Consider the following 21,208-nt stretch of genomic DNA (forward strand, 5'->3'; position numbering starts at 1 on the left):
GCCCATTTCCTGCCTTTTTTTTCCATGAATCCTGAGGTCTCTCCTCTGCTCCCTGCCTCTCGCTAGCCTTCTGTGCCCATTCAGAGGGCTCCCGAGATGGCGGGCAGTGAAACACAGCCAGCACAAAGTGTTCTGGCAACGGCAGCCTGTACTCCACTGTCCTTTGCAGGATTGGAAGGCATCAGTCTTACTGTGACTGTGAAGTTCACTGGTTCAATCAGGTCTAAGAGGAGTAGACCAGCATAGAACTGTTTCTATAAAAAACACTGGATCAGTGTTAATGGACAGGCTGGTGATAATCTTGTTTTCTTCTTTTGATGTGTAGGATGTTATTTTTTAAGTGCAGCAAGTATCCCAAACTTTCCTGACATACTGTATCTCTGTTCAGTTTTGATAGTTAACACAGAATCAGAAGGCTGCTTTTAAAAAAAAATCCAACAAACCAGTATTATGTCTCTGCTTTTGAAATTACCAGTTTAAAGTTGACCAAATCAAGAGCTGAAAATCATCAAGAAATAAAGTGTTGTGTGACCAGAAATGTTTTTGCCAGTTTAGTAGAAATCAACAAGGATATTTGCCATCTGGGCTTTTCTTTGGCCTATATGTTCTTCTTTGAGTCCTGTCCTAAAACTGTATAACAAAAGAGCCTGTATTAATATTGTACTGAATCTTCTGCTTTAATTTAAAACATAGAGCAATTTGCATCTATTTAGCAGAATGCTTAAGTTCATGTCCAACTTCAAGCACATGCTAAATTCCTGTTATGCTGTTGCAAACAGAATCATACGCAGCCACAACATTTCACTTGAGCATTTTTTTCAGATTGACTGAAGTTTCCTTCGTAAGTACATAAAATTAAAAAATCATGGTTAGAAATAACAATGCCAGAACTTAGGACTGGAAGATAGATAAATCTGCATCTGTACCACTCTCCATGCCAAGCATTGCTATCTCCCTTGTACAGCTGTAAGCTGAGGCACAGAAAGATTGTGCCTGCTCAGTTGCATAAGTGACAGAAATAATGGATATTGAGGAAGAGTGTACAATTTTGATGTAGTATACTGAACCTGGCCTTTTGTTTAGTAAACTGGAATACAACTGATTTTTATTGCAATACTGACTTATAAACAAGGTTGGTGTTATAAATTGTTTTCTTTTGTGCAGAATACATGTGTAAAATATCGGACATGGTGTCATGTGTTCGTAGAGAAGAACAGAAGAAGAAAGGTATTTCCATGTTCACACCAAGCTAATAGATTTTTTTAGGCAGCACCAGTGATGTCTGGCAGTAATATGTGAGTACAGCTGGAAGCCACTGGTTAGAAAAACTCAGCTCACTCTGGCCTCTTCTAAGTCACGTTGATAGCAATCTTTTATATGCTTACATGACAAATGATTAATAGCTCTTGTGCTAATAACCAGCCAAACGAATAGCCTCAGGAGAAACAGTGGCAGTGAAATAATTTCTGTTCAAATTTAAATTGGAATAAGTGATGCTGGAATAGGTTCCCTGCTGCTTAGTTTTAGTAACATCATTTTAGAATGGCAATCATGTGTAATTTAATTGAGTTAGGATTTAGGGGTTTGTTCAAATACTTTGTTCTGTGCTCCACAGTACAAAAAGATATTCACATAATGGACGAATTTAGTTCAGCACAGGGCCACAAAGATTATTGCAGAGTCGAAGTACATGACGTACAGAGATGGGCTAAGAGAACTATGTTTGTTCAGCCTGCAGAAAAGGAAATGGAGGATTTTACTTTTGCTTCAGCTACCTAATGAAAGGTTACAGGGAAGGTGGAACTAAACAAAGGGCACAGTTTGCATCAACAGAAATTCTGGGTAGATATTAGGAAAAAAAAATGCTTTGACAGTGAAGGTAGTCAGATACTGGGACAAGTTTCCCAGAGAAGCTATGGAATTCCCATTCTTGGGTATGTTCAGGCCTCAGCTGGGTATGACTCTGGACAGCATGATCTAACTGTGAAGTTGGCTCTGTGCTGAGCAGGAGACTGGATCAGAGGGCTTCTAGGGTTCCTTCCAACCTGAATGGCTCTATGATTCTGTTATTGACAAAATTCAATGTGGCTACTTAGCAGTCTTTACAAAATCAAATGATTTCTCAAATTAACTTCTAGCCCATCAGACCACAGTAGTATTGTCACTTCAAATTGCATATACCCATGTTCTCCTTCATTATCACAACAAAAAGTCCAGAGATTATATGGCTCATGGAGCCTTTTTACTCACAAATAATAAATCACTCCAGATTAGAAGTTCAGACACATTGTTGCAATAATTAAATTTGGTATTTTATGTTGGTTTTGTGCTCTCAGGTGGCAAACCAAAGGATCTGCAAAACCCAGTTTTATTTGCTATGGCATTTTGTAACGAGGGACTCTACGCAGCTGGAAGTGTAAGGCATCCCTGAGGCTTTTAACTTACTCTTATTGTGTGAAAATCTAAGAACATTCAAATGAAGTATATTTGCAGAGGTCACTGCAAAGACAGGAGTTAGGAAAAAAAGTGGAGGGCTGCAGAACAATAAAGGTCCTCTCTGGTGTTGTATATATTTTCTTTGTTAAAACTGGAGACAAGACATTAGAAGGGAGCAGTATGGGAAGAAATTCCATTTTTGTCATCAAAGAAGCAACAAAAGAGGACAATCCTATTTTTAACAAAAGACAGAGTATTCTAGAGGCACAGCAAAGAATGGACAAAAAACAGGAAAGGAGAGGAAATGGCCACGAGAACTCAAGAGAGCTGCCAAAGTGTGTTGTGCAAAATCTAACTCAATATTTAACACCAACTGGCAATGCTATTGTACATTACTGCTTATATTGTCTCAAAACCAACTCAATATTAAATCTTAAGTATTAAATGATGAGTCTGTTATTAGCAAACATAGACTAAGACATATTAAAGAACACAATTTTTCAGTAGATTTATTATCCAGTGTAAGAGTCTCCTAGATTTAAGAATACTAAAGGTAGATGAGATCATTAGTAATGGGATATAGTTAAACACTGTTGCTTTAGAGATTTTCAGAAGTTCTTGCAGTTCAGTTTGACAGCGTGGGCTAGGATAAATGACCTAGACCTCATGCAGATTTGTATCTTTCTGCACAGGAGGGCATTTTATTCTTTTATCACATCAAAGGTCTGCAATATGAGATGAAAATCTGCGCCGATGTCTTACAGCCTGTATCCAGCCTCATATTCTCTCCTGATTACACCATACTTCTGCTCGTCACCGATCTGGTATAGCACTTGAGATAATAGCATTACATAATGGGATGTTCCTGTGATTCTATACGTGTATGCTGATATTGTTAGTATGAAATAGCTGTCATGTAATCACACAAGTTAACAAATTATATCAGAGGTGAACTTAGTCCATCTTGTGTTGTCAATGAAAGGCTGGAAAGACTTTTAATGAAGCACCAAACAATTGTCTCCTACAGATGGTGGATTATGAAGTACCTAATGCTGAGATTTCCCAACAGAAATACTTGTGTGTGTACAGTGAAGTAAATGTTCAGTGTGCCCAGATTGTGTGGGGCTTACTTGTGTGGGACCTACTGAGCATGAGCTCTAGGCTTGCTCTGTGCCTGCACAGTAAGAAAAGTGTAGCATCAGGCCTACTGTGGCTCTGCAGTAGAGTTGTTCTGCACATGTACCTGAATTTGTGTGGCAGCTCAGTCCCAGATCCTTTTCTGAGCAGCCCGATGTCCAGAAATCTTACACAAGGGTCCTGAATCTTCAAATTACACCTGGTTTTCCAGAGCTTTAATCATTTATCTTGTCATTTTTAAAGCTCTTAAAGTGTTTTGGGCATGTGTGTGTGCAAGTCAGGAGGTTCTGTGTTCAGGACAGCAATACAATGGTAACTTTAGTCATGCTCTGATTTCATTCTCCTTTTGTAAAATGAGTAGAGAACTTCTAAAATCTTTATTATTATTCGTTACTGCTTCTAAAAGGCTTTAAGATCTTTAGATGAAAAAAAATCACTTAAAGCTTAAGATTTATGATTTGCATTTTACATTGTTTCAGTATATTTATTGATTCCAGGAGCAACATGAAATAGGGTGGTTTAAAATTATTTTTCTTCAAGCAATTTTGAGGAACAAAACTTCTCAAAAAATGTGAACAGTTGGATCTTTATCTAGTGTAAATTCATATAATCCTCTCAGTTCTGCTGGGCACTTTTAACCTCAGCTTGAAGTCAAATATAAAATTTTAAAGAGTAAAGCTCAGAAAGATAGTATTTTTTGTTGAACTCTGAGAAGGCTTTTAATGAAAAGTTTCATAGCCCAATGATGGACTATTTATCTTTATTTGTCAGGGGACAGTCTATACTTACAAACCTGCCCACAGTGGAGAAGCTGTCAAACTCGTGGACACATGCAGCAGTTGTTTTCTAGTAGCTGATTTTCTTGCTCCAGGGAACAAGTACTGTGTGGTAAGAAATTGCATTCTTTCTTATATGTAATAGTGACACTTTTCAGGTAACCAGTATGTTGCTAAGGAACAAAATCAAAAGCCTTGCAGAAACTGGGACTATTCTGATATTTGTTGCAGTTATGTAATTTCTCCTTAAGGAATTAAATGGCATTAATTCAGGTATGGCCTATAAAAGGGTCAGAACTTGCCCTAGAATACAGGGTGGATAATTCACAGATTGCTAAAATGTCATATTGGTTCTGCTGTTGATTTGTGTGACTCAGTGTTGTTCAGGAACATAGTTGCATTGCTCAGCAAAAGGTGGATTAAATTCAGAGAGTATATGTTGGAGCAAGAAATTCCTACTGATCTTCTCAGCCTTTGGCACAAATTGGAACAGCCTGAGAGATGCCTCTGCCCTGGATCCAGGGAAAAATAAGGCCTTACTCATGGATCTTTCATTCCATTCTAAGAAATTCTTTGCTTCTTTCCTATGTCTTTGACTCTGGCAAGACATACATTTTAGCCAGCAAGTCTGATTCATCTCCAGGCCGTGAATTCTTCAAGCAGCCAGCCTAGGAACCCTGGAGTCTTAATTAATTAAGTTTTCTGAACCTGTTTGTCATTAGCATGGGAATGATAAATTTTACCTGACTCTCAATGAGTCATGTGAGTGTTGATTGATCTCTAGCCATACTTTACTGTGAAATTACAAAATTGCCTGGATATAAGGAGAATATATGCAAGAAAAACTCAAGCACCATTATGATAGGCATCATTTTTCATGTGAAAAAACAAGACCTCTCCTTAAGCACTTGCCTGTGCAAAGAAAATTATAAGCAGTTTTTTCTACTGTTGGATGAATGGTGGTGGGAGTGCTAATATGGATTGAGCTTACATGTTTTGCCCTAGATTGTCTCATTCAGCTTAAAAAACATTCCTGCAGTTGCAGCATTCACAAAAATTATTAAACACTTTCCTTAGGAAAGTGTATCTTGCATCAACTGGACTTAAAGAAAAAGCAAGATCATTCCAAGCAAAACCCTTGATCTGCTGTGCACAGATATTGGTGGAATTTATATTCTGTAGATCAGCAGTGACTTCAAGACTATTTGGTTATTTTACCCTCTTTTGACTATGTGTTTCTCTGTTCAACAGTCCATAACAATTTCTGGTGAAGTACAGGTTTGGCTCCTGGAAGATGGAACTTGCCTCAGCAAGCTAAACCTTGATATTGAGGTAAACAAAACCAGGAGCTTATATAGTTACTGATACATAAGCTTTTCTTTAATATTTTCAAATTCTTAGCATAAGATTCCACAGATTTGGATCAACCAGTGCTGAGGAAAGCTCAGCAGTGTCTTTGGATAACCCGTGAAGGAGGTTTTGAAAGGATTATTTTTCAGGATGTTTTCTTGAACTAATCATTAATTTAACTCTGCCATGAAGCAGGGGAAACATTTCAACCTGATGTCCTAGTAATGTGTCTTTAAGCACGTATTTGTAAATAACAACCTAAATTTTTATGATATTACTTTATTTAATATTAGGTTTTAAAGAGTGTTGGAACTGAAAGAAAAGTTTCAAGTGTATAAAAATTATATGCCTTGACTGATCTGAAAAAGAGGTTTTAAGAATTGAGTTGATAAAAATATTTCAAACTATTGATACTTTGTCCTGGTTTATGATGCATTCAAAACCTGAAATCTGACATAGTAACAAAGAAGAAATCCCTTTCTGTAACAGCTGTACACATAACAGTGCACTCACTGCTTTATTTAGGTGGGACTTCTTTCACTTAAAATCTTGATAGTGGATACAATAGTTTTATTTTCTGAGGAGTGTAGGATTAGCTTTTGATATGTGGATAGAGAGTACAGGCAAAATTTCTATGATGTTTCTAAAATCCTTTCTTTGTTAACAAAAAAGTTTTTAGAGGAACTGCTTGAGGTTTCTTCTCCAAATTTTAGGGACTTTTAAATAGTAAAAGAAATTGCATACAAACACAAAGCATAAAATCTAAACAGATATGAAACTCCTACTCATCTTTTACTTCTCACCTAGGCAACTGCTATGGCTTGCTGTCCCTCCTCCAGCAGCGTTGCTGTAGGGACCAGAAGAGGTCATACCTATTTCCTCGATGTTACTGAAGCTGAAGCTCCCCGGGTTGTCCACAGAATTTTTCTTTCCACGTTTCCAGTGCTGTCTTTGCAGTAAGTGTATAGTAACAAGGCCGGAATGTTGTCAATTTGTTGCTTCAGTAATGTTGTTAGTTCAACAAAAATATGAAAGTTTTTATTCTAAAAATAAAAGGTTAAGAATATTTTAACAGCTTCATTTCTTTCCAACGTATCCTGAATTGCTTGCAAGAGGAGTAGTAGCAGTATTTATATGAGAGAAACATATAAACCTGTGTTCTAAGAAGGTTTAACTGAGCCCTGAAGATCTGATGTGTAAGATCCTTTCTGACAGATTTTCATATGCAGTAATTATGCATAATTCCATGTATCTGAATTTAGAGGATTATTTCTCACTGAATATAAATTTGAGGTTTTGTGGAGTTAAGTTTAAGCCTTTTGGTAATCCTTTCATTATGTGGCAGATTTTTTATTACCATTGTTAATTATTCATTTGCTTGCAGTTCCAGAATGCGCCAGTCCTCTTGGAATTAGCTCTGGTGATCTAAAAGCTTTTTTATGCTTGGTTTTTGGGTTGGATTTTATTCAAAAAATATGATCATATTTTACATCTACTTTTTTTAAATATAAAATTGATTTTGAACTATTAAACTTTAATATAAATCTGCCTGGTTATTTTGAGACTCAGATGTGTGATCTCTTTTCATAGTTGCCTAAGATAAAATATTAAAAAGAGATCCAGAAAGCAACTTAGTTGAGGTCAAATCAATGCAAATAAAGCCATGTCTATTAAAAGTAATATCAAAATCTGTGTAGTAGTTTTATTTTTTAAAAAGTGAACTTCAAAGAAAGATTTAATAGATATGTTAACATAGACTGCTATGGAGTATCATTAGCTTTAGACTGACCACCCACTCAATTAGAAATTGCACTCATAGCACTGGGCTTTATATCAGGACCTGAACCTAAAAACCTAGGAGCTGAAATTTCAGTTGCCTTTATGCCCTCAGTGAAGTCAGCAGAGTTATGGGAGTGGAATTATTTGATGCTTTTTATTGACTGTATTGAACTGTTTTCTACTTGGATTTATATTTTACCTAGTTATGATCAGAGTGGCCAGTTCCTCATCGCTAGAGCTACAGAAGGACATATTTTTATTCTTGATGCCCGACCTTCAAAATCATTCCAAGTTCTAGGATATGTAGGTAATGTATGTAAAAAAACTAATTATGTTGTGTTTTCACTATTTACTATATTTTAAGTATACTTGCTCGTCAAACTAAAGCACTCTCCTTCATTCTACTTATTTTTTTTGAGGACTAAACATAGTCTTCCTACCTATTTCTCAACCATCCTTCCTGGCTAATCTTCTGGATTTTTTTCCTCTGTAGTTTTAGTTAGCAAATGCACCAACATGACTCTTCTTCCAGTGCATGTTTAAGTCAGAGGGAAGAGAATGGATTAGCTGAGCATCTGATTACAACTCCGGCTCACAAAGAATAGTGCTGGCAAAGAATTTAAGACTTTTGTGGCTTACTATATGAGAATTTAGGCTAAAAAAATATAAGTCATGATAGCTGGGTACAACCTTCTGTTATAAATGTCCACCCTAGACATCTGTAACATAGGGACTGGTGGAGTTGTCAGCTTTGCTGGTTGATAACAAAAAATAAAAAATGATGGAATTTTAACTAACAAAAAAAAATCTCCTAAAATTTGTTTATGCAGTCACAGATCACACCTGTGAATATAGATAATCATAATTTCATGTATAAAGGACATAATTTTATAATTTTAATTGTTTTGACAAGTACAAAATTACTTCTCCTTAGATAATTTTCAGGACTTACATGACGGCATTCTCATTGTCTGGCTAACGTTGTAGAGGACAGTTCTTCTGTGCTTTATCTGGTGGTTCTCAGCAGACAGCCTCAAAATTGCTACAATTCAAGCTAGATGTAGACTCATATTTTAATGTTTAATGTCATAATACTCTTGTGCTCAGCATTCTCAGCACCTGATGCCTCAGGCTGAGGTTCATGCATGCAGCACCTTCTGCAAACAAGTTGTGGCTTGTCTGGCATTTTAATGCAAGTTTAAAACTGTGTGGTTGAGCTGAGATGTGTTCTGAACAGCGTTCTCATTTAGTTTCATGTGATACCTTAGTAAAAACAATGTCACCATGATTCAGTAATGATTTGCATTATTGTTCCCTACCTGCTTAAGTGTTGGCAGGTGAAGTGCTGGATCTTTCTGTAGTTTCTGACTTCAAGAATGACTTAGTTGAAGTAGTGGCACTTCTTAATGTAGCAGAGATCCAGAGAGCAAGACTGGAAGTCTTTTACCTATCTTCAGCTCTTGCAACAGGTAAGAACTGAAATATATACTATGTCATATTTTTCTAAGGCAAGAACATATTTTTAGCATTCAATAACACCAAATAATAACAATCTTCATCTTTCTTCATCGTATATGTACGTTCTCTGAGGACACCATTTTGTACACAACAGTTTGTAGACTTATAGTCAGCGGAATCATTTCAGCAGAAAGACTGATATTTTGAGGGAAAGCCAAGGAAGGAAGAAATAATTCATCTGCAGAATCACAAAGTCACCACTTAACTACTATGACTACTGGTGGTGGTGGCTGTTGTTAGCAGTATTATTATAACTAGCGTGTGGGTAATGCCCAGAGCGAGCCCAAGAGAGGCTTTGGGCTTGGCATGACCCATATGCAGACTAGTACAACAAGTGCTCAAAGTGGAACTGATCCCACCAGCAAAGAATTATTAGAGGTATATAACAGCTCATTAGGAAAAGGTTAAAGGCTGATATATATCAAAAAATAATGATTGCCTGCCTTTTTTACAGCTTTTCTATAGAAAAGCACCAAGGAGAAAGTATGCTGTATTTTAAAAGTGTTGACTCATATCCCAATAAGGAATGTTTTAAAGAAATACTCAATGAAAAAACTGGCAGTAGGAGGAAAAGGGGAGAATTAAGGAGACTTAAGAATGGCATACCTCCCTTCACCTGGAAATCTGGCCCTATGTATCTGCAGCATCCAATGTACATATTGGGATATCACAGTTACAATCTCTATTCATAATCTGAAGTAAAATGAAGGGAGGCCATTAATCTTTCACTAAATTGTGCACCCCATGCTAAAGTCTCAAATACTGCTCATTATTTGTTTTATATATGCTATTCTCATCTGTGAAACAACTCAGTGATTTGTTTGCGTTATTCAGGACACAGCTGTAATATTAGAGCATTTTAGAAGTACTATTGTTGTGGTTTAACCCCAGCTGGCAATAAAGCACCACACAGCTGCTCCTTCACTCCCTGCCACAGTGGGGCAGGGGAGAGAATTGCAGAAAAAAAAAGGTAAAACTCATGGTTTGAGATAAAGACCATTTGATAGGACAGAAAGGGAAGGAATAATAATAATAATAATAGAATATACAAAAGAAGTGATGCACAATACAATTGCTCACTGACTGATGTTCAGCCAGTCCCCAAGCCATGGTGTCTCCTGACCAGGTCCCCCCAGTTTATATTCTGGGCATATATTCCTGTGGAATTGGTATGCTCCTTTGGCGTGTTTGGGTCAGATGCCTTTGCTGTGTCTCCTCCCAGCTTCTTATGCACTCTCAGCCTCCACTGGAAGGCAATATGAGAAGCTGAAAAGTCCTTCACTTAATATAAACAGTGCTTAGTAATAAGTAAAACATCACTGTTATCAACATTATTCTCATCCTAAATCCAAAACACAGCACTGTACCAACAACTAGGAAGAAAATTAACTTTATGCTAGCTGAAACCAGGACAACTATAAGTAAGAAGAAGTGGACTGCAGCGTCATGAGTGATCACAGAACTTTTATTGTGTCTGATGTTCTAGGAATTTCTAAAACTGTTAAAAATTTTAGGAATGCATTGATTTGGGGCACCTTCTGGAATCAACTGGGAAGTGAAATCAGTTGTCATAAAAGGACTTAAATGCATTAACTTTTAGCTAAGGCACAGTGCAGGCTGATGTGCTTGGTGTCCTCAACATGCAGCCAGCACAGGTCAGGCTTGGCTGGCAGTAGCACCATGCACTTCCAGTTTTATATCCCTTCCACTTAAGAAGTGCCAAATCAATATAGTTTGAGGCTTCAGTGATGTCTCCTATCACATTACAGCAACTTGTGTTCATTGCTAACATCATTCTATTTTTATATCATTTTAGTCACATTATACGCAACTGAATTACTAACAAAGCCTTTTTGTGGGGAAATCATCTGTTAAACTGTTAGTAAGCCTAGTGTCAGATTTTCTAGTTATTTCCATACCATTTTTTTAAAAAGTAGTTTTCAATGAAGTTAGTATTTTTTTTTAAATATTCACTAATGATGTGCTTCTTTTTCTGCCTATTTTTAGACTTATAAACAGGCTTGATTTTAAAAGTTGCTGGAGATCTACAGTTGTTGCATCAGTCTTAATTTCAGATGTTTCTTTAAAACTCAAATTAAGGAACCAGAAACAATAAAATGCCCTCTGAAGATACGAACTGAAGTGTTTTAGCCAATAGTGCCCAAGCTGTGCATACATCATGGCAGAGGTGCCAAAACAAGCTCTAGAGGAAGGCAGTGATGATGTGAATATCTCCATGCAAACTCATTAGCACTGCTTACATAATGCCCAAGAAGCAGGGTAAATTAACGTGCACGAAGTGTCACAGCACTGTGCATAAACTGTTTCTAGTACCTCTTTAGGGCTAGTAGAGCTATCACTCTGCTTCACTGCAGTGTGCTACAGCAGCACAACCCACATGTAGATAGAGCTAGGTATCTTAATTCCCAGTCTCCTCTTTGCAAACTCACATCATGCTCACTCCTTGCTAAGAATGGTTTTCTTAATTACTTGACAGGTGAAGCACCTGCATTAGTGGTAGTGATGCCTCTTCCTGTTTCTTTTTTCAATCTTTTAGAAAATGATAAGTATGTTAATGAACAAGGAATGCTTAAGACTAGTGCCATTAAAAAGGAGCAATATGAACTGGATTATCCTTTGAGCTCAGCAGTCAAGTTGAAGGATAACATTGTGTATGGCTACTCCACCTGTTCACCTTTCATCTGTAAATACCATCTCTCGGAAGAGGTAATTCTCTGAAGCTGCTTTACTTTGGGTGGCAGTTAAAGAAGGCTGAACAAAGCCTGTAGATAAAGTGAATATAGCAGGATATCACCTTAAAGAAATCCTCTCTGCACCAAAAATACCTACTCCATCCATAAACATCAACTTTCAGCATCCTACCACATGCTCAGAAACCTGGCAAAAGCAGTCTCCTTGTTTTGTTACACGGAAAGCCAAGTATTGGTTCTTAAAACTCATACAGCTTGCAGGCACTTCACATGTAGCTTCTGTACAGGAGCTGTGCTTTTGTGCAGTCTGCTGGGTAGCCTGAGAGTCCACCTATTGAAGGAACAGAGCAAATGTGAGCCCATGACTCCTAAGAGGCAATGGCAAACCCAGCCCAGCCCTACCTTGCAGTGAAGGAGTGGGGGTTTCAGGATGCCACTGTCATTACCTGCTGATGAACCTGAGCTCTCTGCAGCTCATAGGTCACCTCAGTTTAACAGTCAGGTCAAGCAAGAAGGTGAATTCCAAAGGTGAACATTCTTCCTTGACAAGGCCCATATTTTCTGAGCCAAGAAACTCCAGGACCAGACATACTGAACGTAGACCCTTTTGAAGAGATGAGAAGCAAATCAGCAGCATAGCAAAGATGCTGCTTCCTGACCTCAGCAGTGCCACAGCATTTTCAACTGCAACGCATCTGATAACCCACAGAGCTCTCATTAGTCTTCTCAAAATGGCATAGATACTTCCATCATCCAACCTGCTGCTAACTGTTTGTTTGTTTGGCAGAATATGTTGGAAGATCCATCAGTAATTTTGTCAGAAAAGAGAACTCCTAGCAATCAGTTTGGATCAGGTTTCCTCTGTTTGTCCCCCAACAGCCGGTGGCTGGCGTCAGCAGCAGAGGACGGTGTTGTGTGCATCTATCATACCTCTACTATGGTAGGTAGGCATCCAGGCACAGGCTGTGTGTGGGTGACATAAAAACGAGGTGTGAAGGTGACTGGCTTTCACTGTAAGCTTTTCTTCACTTGTACAGAAGGTGTTCCAGTAAAATGTCTGCTAAATATGAGCTGTCATACAGTACAAATGTTTTTATAGTGAATGTGTATAAAATGATAGAGATTACTTACTTTCTTCTCCAGTAAATCTTAGAGTAGATAATTTTGCTGCTCTTGTTTATCTCCTGCAAAATCAATATACTGCAAACTTGCCCCATCTGTAGTCAGAAATTTTAAACTCATAAATCCTAGTCTTCTATGTATGCTGTATTGACATTTTGGATTGACTTTTATCTAAAAATAAAGCATCATTTACAGACATATTCCATTAGAAAAACATACTTGCCAATACTGCTTCGATTACTTTTCTAGGATATACTTGCTCAAAAGCACTGTCACTCATATCAAGGAGGAGGGATCAGATCCATGGTATTTTCACTGGATGGCAAATTCATCCTTGTTAATGGTGCAAATGATAGTGCCCTTGTGTGTCTGAAATGGAAGTAAGTATGAAGTGGCAGACTAATATTGGCAGTGTAAATTCTTGTGTCCTGACAGACTAATTTTTGCATTTACTTATGATTTGAGACTTCCTTTGTATTCGTCTAAGAGTTGGATAGAAATAAAATTACTCCTCTCATCTTTACAGGTGATCTCCCTAGCTCATGGAAAGTTTTATACCTCGGGTATGGTTGCAATACAGGATATAGGAACATATTCTGATAAGCATTGCCCATAGTGAGCTTCTTATCACTCACATAAACTATCTGGAAGGGGCTCTCTGGGGATGTAAGGAATGTAAGCTCACAAGATACTATTTTAACTCAGTGATTAGGGGATGTCACAGCTTTAATGGGTGTCGAACTGTAGCTATAGAGAGCTCTTAGCAGACATTAAGAGTGAGAGACACTTGAAACTACAGCTTTTCTGAGGTATAATGAATGTACAGGTAGATGCATAGATTAAAGATGCGCCAGAGTAATATTTCTAACCTGGGTAATCTATTTTTCAGAATTTCTAATTCTGTGGAAGCTTCACTTAATTATGCACTTCTAAAACTCAAACAATATTGAATCCTATGTAAAAATATTGAGTAGGAATTTTTAAATAACTTAATTGTGTTATAATAAATACTTAATACTCTGTCCTTTTCCATAATGCGCAAAAAATACATCAGTTCCCTTTCTGTTTACTAGGAAGATACAGGAAATTGAAGTTAAGGAAGCTGCTTTTCACTGGCAATCACTTCATGCTATACTGAACAAGTCTACTTCAAATGAAAACATTGTTTTAAAATCTATGGCAGAATGGCATTTTGATGCAGAATCCACATCAGAATCACTTCCAGAAGAGACATCTAAGGTATTTTCTTTATTTTTATGGAGAAAGGAGTTTGATAATGATCCTAAAATTACACATTATAAAAACAGTCCTCAAAACAAACTCTGATCGTTTCGTAAATGTAGAATACCCCTGAGGATAGGCTGAATATGCTTAATTATTAATTAATGGAACAGTATCATCAAACAAATTGAACAGTCATGGGAAGATGGCATTCATATCTTAATTTCACTTGGTTTCTTCAACCACAGAAAACTGTGGAAGTCAGTTTCTCCTCATGTGAGGTTCTGTGTCCTTCCCGTTGTGATGTTACTGCTATGCATTGGCTGCTACTAGTTGTGTATTTTTCTGTTGAAATGAAGCAAAACAGTGATTACAGAGATAAGTACAGTCAGCCTGTTGAGTCCAAAGACTTTGCAAAGGTTTGCAGAATCAGACCCGGGAACTGGCTGGGGAATAAGAATGTAACACTGTCTGGCATTTGGTGGTGGTACTGTTGCTTCTAATTTGAGTCCATTTTTTATTTAATTTCTGTCTCTCTTTCATTGTGAGTCCCTGAGATGGATGTTTATATCCTTAATTTCAGGAGGCACCACTTAAATCTTCCAATGTAGAGGTGACAAAAGAAGATGGAAATGCCACCAGTTTGTATTCAGCCAGTACCAATGACATGACATGGATAGATCAGAAAATAAAGAAGGTACTTTCATAGAACAAGTATTAATCAAAGCCAGAGTTTTCAAGAGTCATTAGTAATTTGGGGTGCCAAATTATATGTTGTAAAGGAATCTAGTTTCTAAAGCTTTTTTGACATTTGGACCTCTCGTTTAAAGCATTCGATCTAAACTTAGAAATCCTAGGTCAGAGTTATAAACACATCAGAGAAGGTGCCTAGCACAATAGGAGCTCTAAAGACCAAAAGACCACTTCTACACAAGGAATAAATGGGGAAAAAAATTGCCAGAAAAATTGGCTTCCTTTAGAAACATATAAAGACATTTTTCTTCTATATGTCAAAAAGTTGCACAGAAGATTATTACCAGAAGTGAAGCAGGTGCTGTCTTCTTCCCAAGGGCCAGAATAACAAATTCTATAGTACTGGTAAATCAATACCTGGCAATCTGACATTAATTACAAACCCCCTGAGGTTTATTTCAGGTTAAGGTTGAGGTGAGTATGTTATGTAACCAAAGATTTTTATAAATAGAAGTGCATCAAAGATCTGTCTACAGAGAGGGGATTTAGTGCTTTGTGAGCCTGGAAAATGCTATGTTAACATTAGTATGGATATTTTTTTCCCCCTTAGAAATATGAATTTATGGACGCTAGGAGGTTCTTTCTGATATGAGCCAGAGCTGTGTACTTTGTCCATCTTTTGAGGTTCAGTGATAGGACAAAGCAAGACACCGTTATTTTCTGGATGATCTCAGGTGTGACTTTCCAATTTATGATGCAGTTTCAAAAGTGGCTCAAGTCAATCTCTGACATACTGCTGCTGAAAGTGGTATCTTCTCCGTTATTTTCCCAGACCTACATTCCTGTTTCTGCTTTGATGGTGGCACTCACGCTCTACTGGGATTTTTTGGCAAATCTATGTGACTGTGCATACACACAAATACCATGTAACTGTTTGTATCAGCTAGGAACAGGTGATGAGAAGCAAAGGTTGAAGCGCAGGAATGTGGCCTTAGGTTGTTTTAAGCTGCTCATTAATGTCCTAAGAGACTTGCATCTGCCTTTTACAGGATGAAGTCCATCCCGTGTCAGAATGATACACCCCTTCCTTTCAATCAATACCCATCTTTCTACTTAAAGTTGTAAACTGATTTTAGAAAGCAAATTCCAGAAGTGCAGACTGATTGCAAAATTTTCCCTGAGACATAAATCGGCAAGGCTGTAGGAGGTAAAGAAAATTTCACAGCTTCCAGAATGAGTAACAGATGTTATTTTACATGTATCTTTCAATATCCCACTGGAGACGCTTAGTGACAATGAAAAATCCAAGGAATATAAAAGTCTTCAATTCTGGCAGTAGACTTTACACAGTTCCATGTGTCCATAATCATTGCACTTGTAATTACTTCTTTCTTTAATATTTTCTTTCTTTTAAGCTCTATTGCTGTATAAACAGTCTACAAAGTGACCTGGTTGTACAATCTTTTTTTCTCTTGAGCAATCGTAAAAATCATCCTTCTGAATTAGGATTATGTCTGTTTCAGTTAAACACCTTTGGAGTTTTGTTTGTTTGCTGTACAAAAAACGTTCCTTTAGATTATTTCAATCTTTTTTTATCTTCTTGTCCATTTTGTCTTTCAATATATTTGTCAACATATGCCAACAATATTGTTGTATATCAGGTCATTAGAGAAGAGACTCAGAGGTTTGCTAACCAGAAGAAAGAGCTGCAAATGGGAATGGAAAAGCTGCGTGAAACTGTGAGTGTCTTACAGGGTAATGGCTCAGCTCACCACTTGCATTTACGAGTACACTTCCTTTACAGCTATCAGCTCTAGCACTCAGACACATTTTTGTCATAAACTTGAAGCAGACAGGTAATACAGAGGCCTGCTTCTTCAGGGACTATGTGCTGAACCTGCCAGGAACTACCATCTAGTTCTCAGTGTTGTTTGCTCTGAATAAGTATTTTGTACCACTTTTATTCCTTGAGCAGTCTATCCCCTCAGCAGGCTGGTTTCTGCCAAACAGCCTTGCATGATAGAAACTCCCATCCTCTCCTGCTGTCTGCAAGAGGATAAGGCAGAGGGTCACCTGCAGTAGTGACCACACCCAGACAGATTTTTATTGTGTCCAAAGATGGAGAGTCCATGACCTCTCTGGGCAGCCTGTTCCAGTTTTCAGCCACGCTCACAGTAAAAAAGTGTTTCCTGATGTTTGAGTGGAACCTCTTGTGTTTCAGTTTGTGCCCATTGCCTCTGAAAAGAGCCTTGCTCTGCCCTCTCAGCACCCTTCCTTCAGGTATTTATATACATTGATGAGATCCCCCCCAAGCTATGACTTTGTTAGGCTGAACAGTGCCAGTTCTCTCAGGCTTTCCTCACATGACCGATACACCAGTCCCATATTCGCCTGCATTGGACTCTCCTCAGTATGTCCATGTCTCTCACCTCCCTCAACCAGCTGGCAACACTCTGAATACAACCCAGGATACCATTAGCATCTTTTGCTACAAGTGCACATTGCTTGCTCATGTTTTACTGACGTCCTCCAGGACCCCCAACTACTTTTCTGCAAAGTTATACTCCCATTGCTCAGCACCCAGAGTGTCCTGGTGCATGGGGCTGTTCCTACCCAGGTACAAGATTTTGCACTTCCCTTTGCTGAACTGTATGAGACAGATAACAACTTACTTAATAAGATGATAAAAACCTACGAAAGTTCTCAGAACCAGAGAATAAAGAATTGTGTATTATAGGTTCTTAGAAAGTGTACACAACTTCACATATCCAAATTGACTTTAAGAGAAAGATAGATTATATTCCTATAGTAGTCTGTCACTAGCTACAGGCAGCACATTCTACCAATTACCATGAAACAGTGAAATGTGGAGGCAATCAAAATAATTTTTTCTGATATCAAGTTCTATAGTGCTAAAAATGTAATTTCTTGTATTCACCAATTACTTTTTATTTCTTATACTTATTTAAAAAAACCACAGATTCAGCAAATGATTCATGAAAATGAACAGGTGCCAGACATTGAGAAACTGGAGCAGCAGGAGTTCAACCTGGATATAGAAGAACAGGAAAGAGGGCAAGCAGAGGCTGAACAAGAAGTGGCCAGGGTATGGCTGAATGGGGGGAGAATGTTTTAAAACTAGCAGTGAAAAAGAGAAAGAATGATTGAAGAACAGAGGATGATCTCAAAGTTGCTGTTCACTATTGGGAAGCAGGAAGACTTGAAAGTATTTAAAGTCACTTTTTGAACTAGGTGAAGCTGCTGGTGCAGACATTGCTGACTGGAATATGATCTGTGCCAGAAACTATAAATCTGACAATGTGTCCTTGGGCACGTTGTGTAAATTCCAGAATGCTTTACTTCACATATAAAACAATGCCTTTCAATTTTATGCAGAATAGTTTTTGGGAAAGATAGCTGCAATAGTCTAAGATGATGAAATATTGGTAATTCATTTAATCTGTTTGGTTTCTTTCAGTAATTCAATACAGATTGCCCATATCTTGTTATTTTGCACCACGGCTTGTTATTTTATTTTCTGTATCTTGAAAGGTGAGGTGGGAGATAGAGATGGAGAATCTGGCCAACCGCTATTTGCACAATGTCATCAAAGATGAGTGCTGGGACGCTATGTGTGTAAAAGGACGTACAGTTAAGGTAACCTTTCTAATTAATTTTCTGCAGTACTTTATTTATTCTTTAAGGTACTGAGACAAAATAAGTGGAAGTATAACATATTTGTGGTTTGCTTATGCTATAGGAAAAAACTTACTTCTTCCCAGTCTCATGCAAATCTTTCATTCTGTTCATCTTGTCTTAGGCTGGCTGATTTTATTTTCTAAGGTGGCTAAGTGTAGTGATAGGCAAATAAGCAGCTCTTTACTTCCTTGATCTCAGACAATATGTTTATGCAGTGTTGCTAAAAGGAGAGATAAATATTGTTTTTCTGTCAGAAGTCAGTATGACTTCTCAGAACATAAAAGCAAAATTTAACCCTGATGTTGACTTTTAAAAGGTGGGAGAGCAGTCAAACTGATGATACTGGATTATCTCAAGGGTGGTGAAAGGCCACAAAAAAAATTTAGTTCTATTTGGATTCTCTGGATAGAGGCTGTATCCGTAGATTATTTAAAAAAATAAAATAAAAAAAAATTAGAAAAAAGCAGATTTTAAACCAATCATTTTCACTACAAAAGAGGCAAGTGGCTTTTGTCTTACTCCTGTATTTTTACCCCATTGTCTATATTAATTGATCCTCAATTTTATTCCTGATTTTAAAGTCTTTATAACTGTTTAGCATTCAGGTATTGAACAAATAAATTGATAGATGCATTCTGAAGAACTTTAAATGTTTTTATTTTGTTTGCTGTTGTTGTTTGTTTGTTTTAAATTAAACAGTGTTTCCATATGGCTTGTGAAGTGAAGAATTATCCACTGAAGAAACGTAGTGAAGAAGAGCTGAAAACTTTGGAGAAAGTTCTCCAGTTAAAGAAGCTTGAGACAGCTAATCTGAAGGTACAATCTCTTTGAAGTACTGCATAAAGGCATTCCAGATCTCCTAAAGTCAGGGCTGTGTCCAGTCACGTTTGGAAGATCTCCAAGGATAAAAGATTCTGTAACCTCTATGGGCTACCTCTTCCCATGGTTGACAACCCACAGAGGAGAAGTGTTTTATTATGTTTAAGTTGGATGTCCTGTATTTCGATGTATACCCATTTCCTGTCAGTCTGTCACTGACCACCACTGAGAAGAGTCTGGCTCTGTTATCTTACTCTCCACCATCAGGTTTTTATAGGCATTGCAAAGATCCATCCAAGCTTTCTCCTTCTGTAGGCTAAACAGTTCCAGCTGTCTCAGCCTGTCCTTGCATGTTAGATGCTTCAGATCCTTAATTGTGTCAGTGGCCTATCATGGACTTGCTCCAGTGTGCCCACACCTATCTTCTACTGGGGAACCTACAAATGAACCCAATACCAGATATGATCAGTTCAACTTATGTTATTTTGATCACTGAGCTTAATTGCAGGATATGACCTCTAGAATTTTTTTTCATAAATCTGTCACTGGATCATGTACAAAATTAACACAGTTATTGTGTTTCTGATATTCAGGTTCAGAAAGAAAATCTTGAGATTGAATCTGAGACTGTGTTACCAAAGGACAAAGGGGAGAAGGCAGAAGAAGTAATGGCTGATGGTGGTACATCTTGTTGCCTGATTGGAAGTCTGAGCTCTCAGTATGGTGGAGACACATCTATCCTATACCACCAGTGGGACTTGCACACCAGGGAGCAGAAAGTCCATCAGATAGTATTGCTGAAGGTGATGTAAATTTGTATTACAGCAGTGACGCCGTCACATCTGTTGGTTCTCACAGTGGGCCCAGACACTGTTAGATTTTGGGCACACTGACATTACAATGGAGAGTTGCACAGGTCTCTGAGTTACTGACATGAAAGCTGATAAATGCATATAGCACAGCAGAGCACCGTGTGGACTTTCCAGCTCAGGTCTGGAAGAAAATCATTTTTATGAAGCTGGTTACGCAGTTTGAGGGTGTCCATGTCCACACGGGAAGCTTGCTGAGAGCTGGCTGACTGGCCATTGAGCACAGCCTTTTTTCTCCCAGCAGCATTGCACTTTATCTGCCAGCTTGCCTTATTGCATCCTAACTTACTATTATATCAGAAATCGGTGAAGTAATCATTGATTTCAAATCAAATGTTTATTGTCATACAAATGGCAAACAGCTAAGCAGCTCAAAGTGTGAAGTTTAATTATAGAACTGAAATCTTTTTCATGTCTCATTTTAGTAAATTGTCACAGTAGCTTTCATAAATCTCATGTTAGGAGAGAGACATGGTTTTCTCTCAATATTTTTTTTTTTAAATCAATTATTTAGGCTAAAGGAAGAATTTATCGACTAAGAATATATGCTTTTAAAAACAAATGCAAGGTCTCAGATGTTTTAAAACAAATTAATTTCCAATGTTTGCTTATTTAATGGGCACATTCTACTTATATGTGTCAGACAGAAAATCACATGAAAGCATATTGAAACTGCAGATTGCATCATTTAAAAATCAGGAAAGTATTAACTCTGCCACCCTGCATCTGTGATTTACAATCTCTAGATTTACAGTTCACATGCTTTTTTCTTTGAAGCCTCTTCTTTCAGCCAAAGAATGCAAAAAAACCAGCAAATAGAAGGCAGCTTCATTGTTTATCTACTTTTGACAGCAGTAATTTTTTTCAGTCTTTCTGAAATGGCAAATATGTAGAAGAAAAGGAATAAAAATTTCTAGGGGAAAAAAAAAAAAAAACAAACCAAGAAAAAAATGATAATTTGCCCACTTCCATGTAACAAATTTCGAACTCTGTACTTACTATTTCCACAAAAGGGCTTTATCAGTTCTTCTCCCTGTCACACACACCAATACACCCATTTATGTTTCCATTGGCTTTA

General features: G+C 37.6%; 1 protein-coding gene across 1 annotated transcript in view; it reads left to right on the plus strand.

Moving 5' to 3' along the window:
* The window catches only part of CFAP43 (cilia and flagella associated protein 43), a 47,358-nt gene that overhangs the window by 12,993 nt on the left and 13,157 nt on the right, over window positions 1-21,208 (plus strand). Inside the window, exons 7-24 of the mRNA XM_008939064.1 lie at window positions 1,165-1,227; window positions 2,337-2,416; window positions 3,129-3,260; window positions 4,345-4,461; window positions 5,601-5,681; window positions 6,507-6,655; window positions 7,682-7,785; window positions 8,807-8,947; window positions 11,554-11,723; window positions 12,495-12,647; window positions 13,079-13,209; window positions 13,903-14,068; window positions 14,634-14,747; window positions 16,405-16,482; window positions 17,724-17,849; window positions 18,296-18,400; window positions 19,142-19,258; window positions 19,855-20,064. Of these exons, the coding sequence (XP_008937312.1) occupies window positions 1,165-1,227; window positions 2,337-2,416; window positions 3,129-3,260; window positions 4,345-4,461; window positions 5,601-5,681; window positions 6,507-6,655; window positions 7,682-7,785; window positions 8,807-8,947; window positions 11,554-11,723; window positions 12,495-12,647; window positions 13,079-13,209; window positions 13,903-14,068; window positions 14,634-14,747; window positions 16,405-16,482; window positions 17,724-17,849; window positions 18,296-18,400; window positions 19,142-19,258; window positions 19,855-20,064 (2,237 nt within the window). The remainder of the gene's footprint in view (window positions 1-1,164; window positions 1,228-2,336; window positions 2,417-3,128; window positions 3,261-4,344; window positions 4,462-5,600; window positions 5,682-6,506; window positions 6,656-7,681; window positions 7,786-8,806; window positions 8,948-11,553; window positions 11,724-12,494; window positions 12,648-13,078; window positions 13,210-13,902; window positions 14,069-14,633; window positions 14,748-16,404; window positions 16,483-17,723; window positions 17,850-18,295; window positions 18,401-19,141; window positions 19,259-19,854; window positions 20,065-21,208) is intronic.

The sequence above is a fragment of the Merops nubicus genome, unplaced genomic scaffold (assembly GCF_000691845.1).
Source record: "Merops nubicus isolate BGI_N331 unplaced genomic scaffold, ASM69184v1 scaffold2374, whole genome shotgun sequence".
NCBI classification, from domain to species: Eukaryota; Metazoa; Chordata; class Aves; order Coraciiformes; family Meropidae; genus Merops; species Merops nubicus.